The sequence below is a fragment of the Phacochoerus africanus genome, chromosome 7, assembly GCF_016906955.1.
Source record: "Phacochoerus africanus isolate WHEZ1 chromosome 7, ROS_Pafr_v1, whole genome shotgun sequence".
NCBI lineage: Eukaryota > Metazoa > Chordata > Mammalia > Artiodactyla > Suidae > Phacochoerus > Phacochoerus africanus.
The window spans coordinates 107,813,510-107,826,913 of NC_062550.1; the positions used below are offsets into that span (position 1 = coordinate 107,813,510).

The window sequence follows — 13,404 nt, forward strand, 5'->3', positions numbered from 1 at the left end:
TTCAGGTTTGGGGTATGGTGGAGGTGGGTCCCTGAATCTCCAAGTGGAAGACGGCCATGCTCCAACCATCCACATTTTAGTATCAAATGAGAGAAAAGTAAACTTCTTTTGTGTTAATCTTCCAAAGTTTTGAGGCCCATTTGTTATAGCAACTGACTCCTTGAAGTGGAATATTAAAAAAAAAAAACTAAAATATAGAGCTTTGGTTTAGCAATCCGGTAAGAGGTAGATTAGAAAACAGATCTTCGAAGCTGGGACTCGGAGACCCAAGTTACATGGTTAAACTATTACATACGCATGGAGACAGAAGACAGAACAAGTACGTGGTGATCCTGTAGCCTTAGAAGCTGTCTGAAAGATCCAGAATGCCAACAGCTGCTCTGTTAGTGTACTAGGGCTTCCAGAACAAAATACCACAGACCGGGTAGCTGACACAACAGACATTTATTTTCTGGGAGTTCTGGAGGTTGGAAGTCCAAGACCAAGGGCTAGAAGGGTTGGTTTCTGGTTAGACCTGTGTCTTCACGTGGCCTTTTCTCTGTACACATGTACTCCTGGGATCTCTTCCTCTTCTTGTAAGGACCCCAATCCTGTTGGGTTGGGGCCCCACCATTATTACCTTGTTTAACCTTAAACCCCCCCAAGTGCCTCCATCTAAGTAAGTCACATTGAGGTTAGGTTCTGCAATATAACGAAGTGGGGCGGGGGCGGTGGATTCTGCCCAAAAAGATGCTGAGTGTTCCTCTCTGCACTCAACAAAGATTTCAAGAAAGAAATGTGCTCAGGAAAGAACTGGCTGGCTTGCAAACAGAAATGGAAGGGACTAAAGAAAATCTAGAAATAAGGTGGGCTTGGGGTCTTGCAGGCTTATAAAGCTGCCTGCAGATAAGACCTGAAGTGTTGAGCAAAAGCACCAGGAAACTGTCTCAGTTAAGCACAGGTGTGCAAAGCGGAAAGTCAGGCCGTGGTGCCTCAGCCTCTTCCCACCAAGTCTACTGCCTCCCATGAACCCCTTAAATTAAGAGGAGACATGGAGGAGCAAGAAAGGAAAGAGACAGAGCAGGTCCAAGAATCATTTCCAAGAAAGAACTTGGGATATGGTTACTGCACATGGAGCTGACTAGAAATCAAGGGAGTAAGTTTTCTAAAGAATCGAAGTCGCCTGTGACAGTAAAACATCCTCCGAGGGACCTCAATATCCAGCAGCAGGAAGCAGGCTGTAAAAGCCGCGCAAGCTCCAAGGAGGTCATATTCCTTCACGCTCATCAGCAAGAATAATGGGTGAGAAAGAACAGCCCTGAGGCCAGAGGCAAGGGCCACAGAGAACGGTGAACAAGCAAGTTCTGCCCATCGAGCAGGACCAATGTCCAGGGAAGGAAGCTGCCTGACCTCCGGGGCCGGGAGCCTTCCAGGGTCTGTCCAGTCGGACTGCTCCTTGCGACGGACCCACCACCGCCTTGGATCTCCCAGTCTGCCCTTTTCCAAAATACAAGTTTCCATTGCAGTTATCCTGTTCCTAGTCCTTTTTTTTTTTTTTTTTTTTTTTTTGACGAGGGAAGGGGGAGGTGGGCAGACAATTCGTGTTTGAATTCACTGGTCTCTGGACCAAAGGGACACATGACCAAAGAAGTCCCTGGACCTCAGCACAGCGGAGCGGGGGGGGACTGTGGGTCTTTCCTTCAGGGAGGAGGTCGTGCACACAGATATTAGGTGGCCAGATGGCAGTCTGTGGCGTAAAGGGCCAGCTGCCCCAGGAGTCCTTACTCCCTGTTCATGGATTCTTGTTAGATTCTTGCTGGGACATGTTCCAGAGACAGCGGTAATCATCACAGCTCCCCCTGAAGCCAGAGCGGCCCTGTAACTAGTTGTTCTCTCAAGAGAATGTGAGAACACGTGATGTATTCCTGTCCACTGTCTGATTTCCCTTCCACTATCTAGAAACAGAGGCCTTGGGGTGTTCCCGTTGTCTCTCAGTGGTGATGAACCTGACTAGTATCCATGAGGACACGGGTTCGATCCTTGGCCTCACTCACTAAGGATCAGATGTTTGGATGAGCTGTGGTGTAGGTCACAGATGCATCTCAAATATGGCGTGGCCGTGGCTGTGCTGCAGGCCAGTGGCTACAGCTCCGATTCGACCCCTAGCCTGGGAACTTCCACATGCTGCAGGTGCAGCCCAAAAAAGACAAAAAACAAAAAAGGAAACAGAGGCCTTGGAGGCCTGGCCTAAGAGACTGAAGAGCCACAGAGGGAAGAAGCCTGGGTCCCAGAGAGGCCATTTTAGCGAAGCCACGTGCCACCCAGGAGTACCAGCATCAGCTGTCATGTGAGCGAGAGGTAAAGTGCTTTGTCAAGGCATTGAAAACTGGAGGTTTCTTTGCTGTGAAGCTAAGAGCACCCTAATTAACAGGAAGGAGAGAGTACGGAGAGGTACGTAGCTCCCTGGACAGAAAGCATTCCAGACAGAGGGAACAGTACATGCACAGCCCTCGGGCAGCAGCAGAAGTGTGTCCAGGGATTAGCAAGGAGCAGAGCACGACCAAAGACAAGCACACAAGGGGAAAAGCTGAACCGATAAGATCAGAGCTGGAAAAAGGGGCCAAATCCTTAAGACCTGGTCAGCCACTGTAAGGACTTGGCTTTTACTTTGAAGGAGCTGGGGAACCATGGAAGCGTTTGGAGAATAAGGAAACATTTGGACCCTCCAGCAGGTGCTTCAGAACAGATTACAGGGGGCAACAAATAGGTCTGTTCAAACAGTCCGGGGAAGAGGGAAAGGTGGCTTGGAACTGCGAGGTGGTGGCGGAGGTGGGAAGCTGTGTTTGGATTCTGGGTATATCTTTGAAGCAGTGCCGGAATTCCCTGGTGGCCCAGTGGTCAAAAATCTGGCCTTGTCCCTGCTGTGGCTCAGGTTCAATCCCTGGCCCGGGAATTTCTGCATGCCATGGGTACAGCCAAAAAGGAAGAAAAAAATTAAGTAGTGCCAAAGACTCCTTGTCTGAAATGCAGGCATAAATGATATTTCTGCTTCTGGCTGGTTCATGTCAGAGAGCTCTATGCATCGAGAGCAGAAACTGGCTCTGAGCAGCTCCGAAGTACTTGGTGTCCTCTGCAGGGAAAAGGGCCCCGTCAAGGCATGACAGCAGTGTGGTTTCACCCTGGCATCAATAACTGATGTGTACAAAGTCCATGAAACTAACCAGAGGCCTCAGGAAAGCTTTGGAGCCCCCAGCCCAGAGAAACTTTCCGATGATATTTGATGCTATTAAAATATATTCATCCTCTGTGCCATCATTAATGTGAACGTGAAAACTGCCACTGGCCTGAGAGACAAGAGTGCTTTGGGTTCTTTCAAACAGCCAGCTGTGACTATTCCAAAACAGACAAAACTGACAGGCTACCACTTTAAACGGGAAAACTATCGAGATGTCAGGGTTTTTTTTATTAAAAGTGTAGCTGATTTAAATGTTGTGCCAATTTCTGCTGTACATCAAAGTGATCCAGTCATACATACTTATGCACTCTTTTTTTTTTAATATTATTTTCCATCATTATCTTTCCCGGGAGATTGGATATAGTTCCATATGCTATACTCTAGGACCTTACGGTTTATCCATTTTCAATGTAATTGTTGGAAGATGTCAGTTTTTTGGTGTGTTTTTTTTTTTTCTTTTTTTAGGGCTGCTCCTGTGGCATATGGAAGTTCCCAGTATAGGGGTTGAATTGGAGCTGCAGCTGCCAGCCTATGCCATAGCCACAGCATAGCTGTGGGATCTAAGCCTCCTCTGCAACCTACACCACAGCCTGAGGCCAGGGATCAAACTTACATCTTCATGAATACTAGTCAGGTTCTTAACCTGATGAGCCACAATGGGAACTCCCAAAGATGTCAATTTGAAAGCCAGGAAATTCAGTGAAGCTTGACTCACAGACTGTACTGAGGGTTACCCTCTCTAACTTCTAATTGCATATTTAACATAAGAATCACTAGATAACCGTGAGAGCAAAACGAATTACTTACTACTGCATAAGCTTTAATTCATCTCTTGCTGTCCCTTTCAAAATTTTAGTCCCGTGGTTACAGCACATGGTGTCCTCACTGGCAGCACTGTCTGCTCTCTTCTCCGCGTCATACGTCCTCAGCTATGCTCCGAGTTGGTCATTTTTCACTCCTTTAGAAGAACCACTGGGAGGAAAAGCAGGTAATCCATTTACATAGCTGTATTGGGTTTTTTCCCACCGTAGAGCACGGCGACCCTGTTACACATACATGTACTGTTCTTCAACCAGCAGCTTCACCTGGTTTAGGCTGACAATGACGAAGACGGAAACTTTTTGAAATTTGTAATTATTTTTTTAAAATCACAAGATTACAAAAAGTTTAGGAAAAGAGCAAACATGCAGTAGCCTAAGGGGATGCTCTAACATCATGCCACTGTAATTGCAAACATCGGGAAGGTATTTAACCATGAGACAAGTGAAGAAATGAGTAAAATGGAAAAGTGTGCTCCCGAGTGATGTCAGCAAGCTTAAGAAAACGACAAAAGTGGCCACATGGGAACGCGATGAAACAACGAGAAGCCCAGTCAACTGGGCGTTAGAAACAGGAAGAAATCCTCCTGGAATCAAAAGGAAAGGCGGAATTTAACATCATCAGCTTGAAGCCTGATGAAAACTGAAAACAACGAGGAATTACACACTCACGAAGGATGCTGGACCCATCTTCTAAATAGGGGGAAGGCCTACGAGGGGAGAAACCAACGCCACCGAGTATTAGACTCCATTCGCAAAAAGCAAAACACATGAGGAATAAGAAAATATTGTCACTTTAAACTATATAAAATATAAGATAAAGAAAACTATGCTCCCTTGCAAATAAGGACTTACAATTTTTAACAATTAAACAAAAGAAACAATTTAGGGGCACCCTTTTGCCCAAAACACAATCATTTTTGGTGGGACTTTTATAACACCCATGTGGAAAGGAGAGAAAGGAAATTAAAGTAAGCATGTCTTTAAAAGATAGACCAAAAGAATATGTCCTAATTTGCAAGGCCTTGTGGGTTCCCATGCTACTTGTATCATTGTTTATAATGGGTGCAGCTGAATATAAGAACAAAACAAAAGGAGTTCCCACTGTGGCACAGAGGGTTAAGAATCTAGTGTTGCCACAGCTACGGCATAGCTGTGGCTCAGATTTAGTCCCTGGCCTGGGAACTTTCACATGCCACCAGGGTGGCCCCCCCCCAAAAAAAAAAGAAGAAAGAAAGAAAGAAAGAGAGAGAGAGAGAACGGAAGGAAGGAAGGAAGGAAGGAAGGAAGGAAGGAAGGAAGGAAGGAAGGAAGGAAGGAAAAAGAAAAGAAAAAAATAAAAACAAGTCTCAGCTGTTCCATCACAGAAGTGGCAGGTTATTTGACAGGCACCCTCTGTCTGGAGATTTTATCCACTGCAGATTTTATACATCTTTTAAATTTCTGATAAGAGTAATAATCCAGGATCCCAAACGATTCCATGAAAGTGGTCATGCGAGCCTCCACCCTGCCACCCTCCTTCCTGAACATGTCTCCTTTTATTGGGAGCCTGTGTCTCTTCCTACCCCCCAGGAATGCAGAGTCACCTCCATTCAAGCCTTCCTCCTGGAGGAAGGAACACCTCCTGCCCCCCCACCCCCATCTTACCAGATTCCACTCACATCTGCCCCACTAACCACACCTGCCCTTGGCGCTCCCTCCAGGCCTTGCACCTTTAAGGTCTCATCTACAGCCTCACTGATAAACGTATCTGATGTAGTGAGGCCACTAGTACACACCCAAGACGTGGCCCTCTAGGTTTGCAACTAGAGGAGACGTGAGGAGCATTTGAAATCATTCATCCAGAGGGCGGCGGGGAGTGTGGGAGGGCCTGGGAGCGTGGGGTGAGTAGATGAAAATGACTGCATTCGGAACGGACGGGCGAAGGAATCCTGTGTGCAGCGCCGACAGCTCTATCTGATCACTTGTGATGCAACGTGGTGGAGGGTCATGTGAGAAAGAGAACGTAGATAAATGTATAACTGGTCACTTTTCTGAATAGCAGAAACTGACAGAATATTATAAAGCAACTATGATAATATTTTTTTAAAAAACCCTTGGTCTACTTACCATGTCTCAGCCACTGGGGGTGGGGAAGAATTATGAGTAGAATACAGTGTCTACTAGGCAGACTTGGCCTCCAGCCCAGGTCCCAGGCCCGAATGCTTAGGAATAAGGATAAGAAGTGAAAATAAGCACACACACAGAGTATTCTCTGACTCCCTATTTCAAAACCGCAGGGAACTAACCCGATAAGACTTCGCTGGGGGATAGGAGGAGGGCGCAAGGTGGGGGCCAAGGCCACCTCCCATCTAGAGCAGCAGCACCAGCAAAGAACCAGACCTGGCTTCACCTGATAGCAGCGGCCGCAGGCAGCGCCCTTGATGAAGGCCGCAAGGTCATCACAGAGCATCCCTGACCTTCTGAGTGCCAGGAGCTCCATGGGTAGGAGGTGGCACTCCATGCGAGAAACCTGATGTCATGCATGCCCAGTGGGGGCAGAAAAAAACCAAGATATGGAGGGCCAGAATGTCAGGGAAGGTTGAATGGTCTTGAGAGTATGTGAGCCTGGGGATGCCCAGGATTTACTTGGGGGTGGGGGTGGGGCAGAAGTGAGTCTTTGAACAAGGCTACAAAGTCCAGTGTGGTAGAGACGGTATTACAGAGAAACAACGCTTTATACTCCAAGGCGCTCACCGTGCCGCACCCGCTGCCCCCGCCAAGGTGTGGTCTGAGGACAGGCGTCTCGATGGCTCTGAGGGGATGTGAGTCAAGTGACTGCTCTTTGCAGGAACAAAGAGGGGCCTCTTGCAGACAATACCTTGGCCTTTGTGTATCAACACGTCCCCAGTTGCTTAGTGAAGTTGAGGGCTGTTATCTCTCTGGGGGCTGAATACTTCATTTGTCCAGTCTTTCCAAGGCTGAAGGACCCTGCGTAGGATGAGGTGGCTCGAAGTTGGGAGAAGGCAACATGTGAAGTATTTAAGGTTGAGTGTCTGGGCCCTGACGCCCTAACCCCAAACCCCTTTCTCTGCTTCCCAATGAAAACCATTACCAGTCAGTCCTACAAAATATTCTAACCAATACATGCTATTACGAGCATGCTGTTAGGAGGTATGAAAAGTTCCATTCAGCCATTTGACTCTAAGCTTAGAAAAAGGAAGGCGGCAGACATGCGTCTTTGGCCCGAAGCTTTTTAATGTGCTCGTTACTCATGTGTGTATGTACATGTGTGCTACGATGCACAGCAATGTGCCCAGTTTCACCAAATATGGAAACAGAAAGGTGCTTTCAGCAAACATTCTTTCCTATCCACTCTAGGTGATTAGGCGTCAGTAGCAAACGGTTTCGAGAGGCATCCTAAGTGTCCAATAGATACTCAGAATGTCAGAATTGCACTGGAAGGTCTCTAAAAGCCAGACCTTCCATTTTAAAGAGAAAATGCGGTCTAGCTGGGCAAGACCTTTTGTTCCATCCAGCAAGTTCATGGCCAAGCTGGATCTAGAACCTATGTCTCGCCCCTGCTCAAAGTGAATTCCTTCCCTGCGGGATGAGGCTTTGGAGATGAAAGGGCAGCTCAACCCTATTTTACCCAGAATCTGGTTTCAGGGCAGTGGTCAATCCCCATGTTCACTCTACAAACATCATGACCCTTCCAAACAACCGTGCCCAAACCTGCACCATAAATGTAGCATCATGCAAAGGGAGGTCCCATTATATACTCTCCATTATCACGCGACTCCTAGAAAGACCCAACCCAGCTCAAAATCCACCCCACCTAGTGTGTTCCGAAATATTTGTGACAGCACAACCCACTCCCTGCAACCTTGCCTAAAACATGCACACACGTGCATGCATACACACACGCACCCAAAATAGGCTCTTTCATTAAGTGAGAACACAAATCACACAACCATTAAGGAGACTGACGCTGCTCGACGGTGCCAAGGATGGCAAGGAATCTATAAAGAAGGAATCCCCTCTGTTCCCTGTGGGGACATGTAATCAAAGCCTAGGCACCTTTTCGGAACAGATGGATATCTGGATGTCATTTGAGATGGGAGCCGTAACTGCCCTTTGGTATTAATACGACCTTTTAAAAAAAAAAAAGTTTCGAAGCCCATGAGCAGGAACCAGTCACAGACTCATTTTCCTGACCTTGCTTGCGGTCAGACAAGGATAAATCTTCTGCCTTCTCCGAACTTGCAGGCGATCAGAGAAGCAAATGGGTCACGTTCCTGGACTCGGGAATGGCTGAAGACAACGGCCATCGTACACGGCAGCCCTCAGTTTAAGAAGCAGCATTAAACTGATCCACCAAAGAGACCTCAGAATTGCCAGGATGTGAAGCCAACGTCCCTCTGTGATCCATGTGGTGAAACATTACCTTCTAACTGCCTCCTATGACCACGCATTTGCAAACAGATGTTACACCGAGATGCCTGCTCCCAGCAGTGGAAGAAAAGGGAAATATCAGGCAAAGGTGATACATTCACCGGACAACTCGGACTCAATGACATGAATTGTATTTTACCACAGTGTATTCTTTCTGCAGAGTGGGATCAATCTTGAGACTTGGAGCCCCAAAGGGTACAAGAGTATCTGCAAGTCTGAGAAGCTGTGGAGCAAGGCTTGTGCACAGAGGAAAGTCAGGCCTCATCTGGCTACCTTCTTCTGATCACAGCCCTCGCTGCTCATTCTTCTGTTGTATCTCTACCTACCCACCAGATTTCTCATTTACAACCTCAACCCCTTCTGAAAACCAGTGATGACATGGCCACAAAGCAGCAAGACCCAGCCATTGGAAACCTCTGCACCTATTCCAGAGGGTGACACACCTTCCCCCTGCTTCCTGTTTTCATTGATGGGAACGGAGGATCCATCCCTGAGTCAGAAGCATCCAAAGCAGTCGAGGAATAACTATATAATTAGCATGAGCCTAAGGACCAAGACACTAGGAATTGAAAAAACACTGAATACTCAAGTCCAAATCCAGATTGAGTAAACTAGAAATCTCTGAGTGTGCACTTCAAGTAGAGGGTTTTTTTTTTTTTTTTTTTTTCATCTCTCCAGATTAATTTTAAAGCATAGTCAGGGCTGAGAACCACGGTTTAGCACCATAGAAAACCCTGGGGATTGTGGCCATATAGGAAATAGTGTACTATTCCAAAGTCAGTGAACTTTCAGGCAGAGTTATTGAGGTAGAACTGCAAATACTTCCAATAGCGTGAGATGCGGTGCGGCAATTTTAAAATACGGCCCCAAACTCTTGGACACTCCTCCCACTGAGAAGTAGGGCCCATGTTCTTACGCCTTTAATATAAATTGATCTTTGGCTGTTTCATGTTTAAAAGTATCACAGAACTGATGCTTAGTTCTGAGGCGACATTACGGAGGGCAATGCAATGTCCACCTTGTGGGCTGGAAGACTCATGCGGAGACCTGGGTCACCGTGTGAGTCTAGCCACCTTGAACCACCACGCTGTGACGAAAGGCAAGCCACACGGAGAAGCCACATCTTCGTGATGCCCTGGCTGAGTTCCCAGCCACTGTCAGCATCAACTGAATAACGGAGAGACTGACAGATTATTTACAAATTCCGGGAGCTGAAAACATCAATATAAGTAAGTGTGTTGGAATACAACCTGTGAATTTGCCCATCAAACATGCATTTTCCAGCTTTCCTCCAAACCTAAGATAACTCTTGCTTTAAGCAATCAGTGAAATTACAAGTGTCTGAAGCTACATATTGAGCTGTTGCTTGTTTCGAATAGATAGAGGCTACATTTTAATTGAAATAGATCAAATACTCTGAAAGTGCTAGGAAAAGGTCCATAACATAAAACTGCCTAACTTCAAAGAACCAATATTATTTTCAAAAGTCAGAGAAATGAACAGGATTTACCATTTGGAATGTTGATCCAGAAGGCAGAAGGGGGGTCCCCCAAAAAGGCACACCCAGGTCCTAATCCCTGGAAACAGTAAACGTCACCTAATTTGGAAAAAGGGCCTTTGCAGATGTAATTAAGGCTCTTAAGATGAATCATCCTAGATTTTACACATGGGACCTAAATCCAATGACAAGTATCCTTATAAGAGGTGGGCGCGGGAGGGCAGAAGAGGAGAAGGCCACGTAACTGCCCAGGCAGAGATCCGAGGGAGACAGCCATGCAGACATCAAGGATTGCTTACAGCCGCCAGAAGCTGGACGAGGCCAGCAACAGGTTCTTCTCCACAGCACCAGAGGAGGGTCGCCTTGCCAACATCTTGATTTCGGACTTCTGGCCTCCAGAACCACGAGAGAATAAATCCCTGGCTTACCAACCCATTTGGGGTAATCAGTTACGATAGCCACAGGAAGTCGACACAGCTGGAACTAAAACCCCACACATTTCTTCATCTAATTTTCTGCTTCCACATAAGTGCAAACTAACAAATTGCAACTTTATTCTTTAAATATGTCTCCTTATACTTCTACCTACAAGACAGATTTCAGTTCTAAATATCATTTTATTACAAAAGTGTCAAATTTTTATTACTATTCTTATTTATCTTTATGGTTAATGTTTCCAACGTTTTTTAAAAAATCTTCTTAATGTATGACCTAGCGGTGATTTTTAGGCTGTATTTATGAGCAATCTAAATAGAGTAGAGACTGAAGCACTCGATTAAGTATTCCGAATTCTGCAGTATGTTTATGCACACACACATGTACAGACGTGTGTATATATTCATACTTATATCTACATACATACATGTGGAAGGTGAGGGGTGGAAAATAAAGCACTTGGTTCAGAAAGAATAATAAGAATGACATCCTTGCTCGAAAGCATACTGCTTGTGGGAAGATGTCTGCAGACATCGAGGAAGACTGGCAAGTTCCGACAGCGGAAAATCCTGCAAAGCGACTCACCAGCGCTCCTCGCCACGGTCGGGGTCATCAAAGACGGGGAAGGCGTTGGGGAACTGTCACAGCCAAGAGAAGCCTACGGAGATATGGAGACTAAATATTACGCTGTACCTTGAAGAAGGGAAAAGGACCCTGAGTAAAGAGTCCGGAGAGTTGAATAAGATGACGACTTCAGTCAAGAATAATATGGCGCTATTGGTTCACTCACTTTAACAAATGTGCCACACAGATGCAGAGACCTTAACAGGTGGCACCGGGTCTGGATACATGGGAACTCTGTACTATCCTCTCCGTTTTTCTGTTCTTGGTATGTGTATTAAAACACACACACACAGAGGGCTGCCGCTATCAACATTCACGTTTAAAGTAAGTAAATAAGGTTGAGGGAAGTGAAACACTTAATACAAATCAGCAACGTTGAGGAAATTTTCTCGACTGTTTCCCAGAATGCTAGTCCATTGCAAGAAGTTACTTAAGAAGGCTGGAGATGTTCTGAAAAGGGATCACCACCAAGCAGCATTTCTGGGTTTGCAAAGAAAAAACCCAGCTGGTTCTGCTGGTAGCCGAACTTCCAGGACTAACTGGCGAGCCATCTGCTCGCCGCAGAGAGTGGTAACCATGGTTCACGTGTCGCATCGGCTTTCGCGTTAGGAAGTTTGCCCCAACAAGCCTGGGCAATTTCGCTTCCGCGCGCAGGTTGCGGGGGGAGGAAGGGGTGGCGGCGGCAGCATCCAGAGGGTGTATATCGTTTTCCAAACCCCATCTGCTCTCCCCTCCCCGGGCTGTGCCCGCGGTCTCCCCGCGCGGCAAGCCGAGGGCATGAGAGCGGGCCTTTTACGCGTAACAAAAGAGCCCTCCTCCCCGGCACCTCCTCCCGCCGCCCCGCGCCGCCCCCACCTTGGCTTCCCGCGGCCGCGGGGCCCGCGTCCCCGGCAGGAATTGGCTCCCGGGCGCGAGGTTTCCAGGTACCCGGAAGGGGGAGGGGGCCGAGGCGGCAACAATTGGGCGGGTGAAGGCGAAACGCGCGCCCAGGAGCGCCAAGATTCCGAGGGGCGGAGAGCCCGGGCCGTGCAGCCGCGCGATTGGCCGGGGCCGCTCCGCCGGCCGCCGCTGATTGGTGGGTTCTCAAATTCGGTCTCAAGGCGCCAGAGGAGGTGTTTTAGCGGGGACCGCGGTCCGAGGCCGGAGTCGCGCTCGGCGGGTCGGAGCGCTGGCGCGGCCGAGACGCCGCGGGGTCCCCGCCAGCGCGAGGCACTCGGAGCGGGGAGCTGCGCGCCTCGCTTTCCCCGCCCGATGCCGCCGATCGGCTGCTGATCTCCTCGCGCAGCTGACCCCGCGCCGCTGCGGGGTGGTGGAGGTCTCGGGAGACGCAGGAAGCCTATCTCGCCGAGGGGGAGTGAGTAGCGTGCGGCCCTGGCGCTGGCGGGGAGGCGGGAATCGGGGGCGGGGGGGGGCGGGGAAGGGACCCTCCCGCCCCGTCCGCCAGCCTGCCACCTCTCCCCTCCCGGGCTGGCGGGGAATCGAGGCGTTCCTGCCGCCGGGCCAGGCACGCGTGCGGTGTCTTGGCTCCAGCCTTCCTTACGGCCGGCCTTTTAAGGTACTTGCCCTTCCTCCCGATCTGGGGGTTCATTGGAAGAGTTCATCCTTGGGGTCTGTGCAGAGGCCTGCGACGGGGCCACGCTCAGCGCTGAGTGGGTTTGGTCGAGCGATCAGGTTTCCTTCCCTCTGATTCAAAAGCCCCTCAAAGCCGAATTCCTCCCAGTTCTTTGCGCCAAAATTAACTGACCTAGGAGACCCTGTACTTTGTGACAGATTTGCCCTACACCGTCTTGAATTGCAACTTGACTTTGTCCTGCTGCTTTTTACAAAAATGACCCTTTTCGTCGGGGTTTTTTCCTTCCCAAGTTTTCGGAAATTACTAAGCACTCTTTAAAGTGCTTGTGTTCCTTCATGTGCTTTTGAGAGAGGTGGGGTGTCTGTGACCCTGGAAATTCCCAGGATGGGCTTAGGGAGGGGACGTTCCTGTTCATGAGCAAGTAATAGATATTTCTGTTGAAAGAGAAAATATCCCGTTGTAAAGTCATTTTTCTAATGTAATCCTGCGTTACAGATGGAGGTAAATTGCTTAACACTAAAAGACCTGATCAGCCCCAGGCAGCCCAGACGAGATTTTGCGATTGAAGACGGGGAAAATGTGCAAAAGGTAAGTGAATGGGAGTCCTTTAAACTCGGTCTTGCTTAGGATGGCGATGTCTAATTCAGCTGAGGATTCCAGCATGCCGCTTGTATTTGTCTTAGAAGCATACTTGCTGATTTGGGTGACCCTTACAGAACTGTGCTTTTTCTTTTTAAAGGACGAGGCCTCCAATGGTCAGTGTTGAATGTCTCAGGCGTTGTGCGGTAGAAAGAGACTAGGTTAGATG

At 48.1% G+C, this 13,404-nt stretch overlaps 1 protein-coding gene and 1 long non-coding RNA gene across 2 annotated transcripts in view; one reads left to right on the plus strand and one right to left on the minus strand.

The window, feature by feature from the left end:
- Positions 1-4,027: 4,027 nt before the first annotated feature.
- LOC125130319 (uncharacterized) lies at positions 4,028-6,341 on the minus strand. The gene is made up of 3 exons (XR_007135716.1): positions 6,142-6,341; positions 5,811-5,995; positions 4,028-4,186 (listed from the first exon to the last, which is right to left on the minus strand). It is a non-coding gene; the product is annotated as an uncharacterized LOC125130319 (long non-coding RNA).
- A 5,796-nt stretch (positions 6,342-12,137) lies between these two features.
- E2F7 (E2F transcription factor 7) overlaps positions 12,138-13,404 on the plus strand; it is a 36,239-nt gene continuing 34,972 nt past the window's right edge. The window contains exons 1-2 of the mRNA XM_047788378.1: positions 12,138-12,377; positions 13,092-13,184. Coding sequence (XP_047644334.1) covers positions 13,092-13,184 — 93 coding nt within the window. The 5' untranslated portion in view covers positions 12,138-12,377. The remainder of the gene's footprint in view (positions 12,378-13,091; positions 13,185-13,404) is intronic.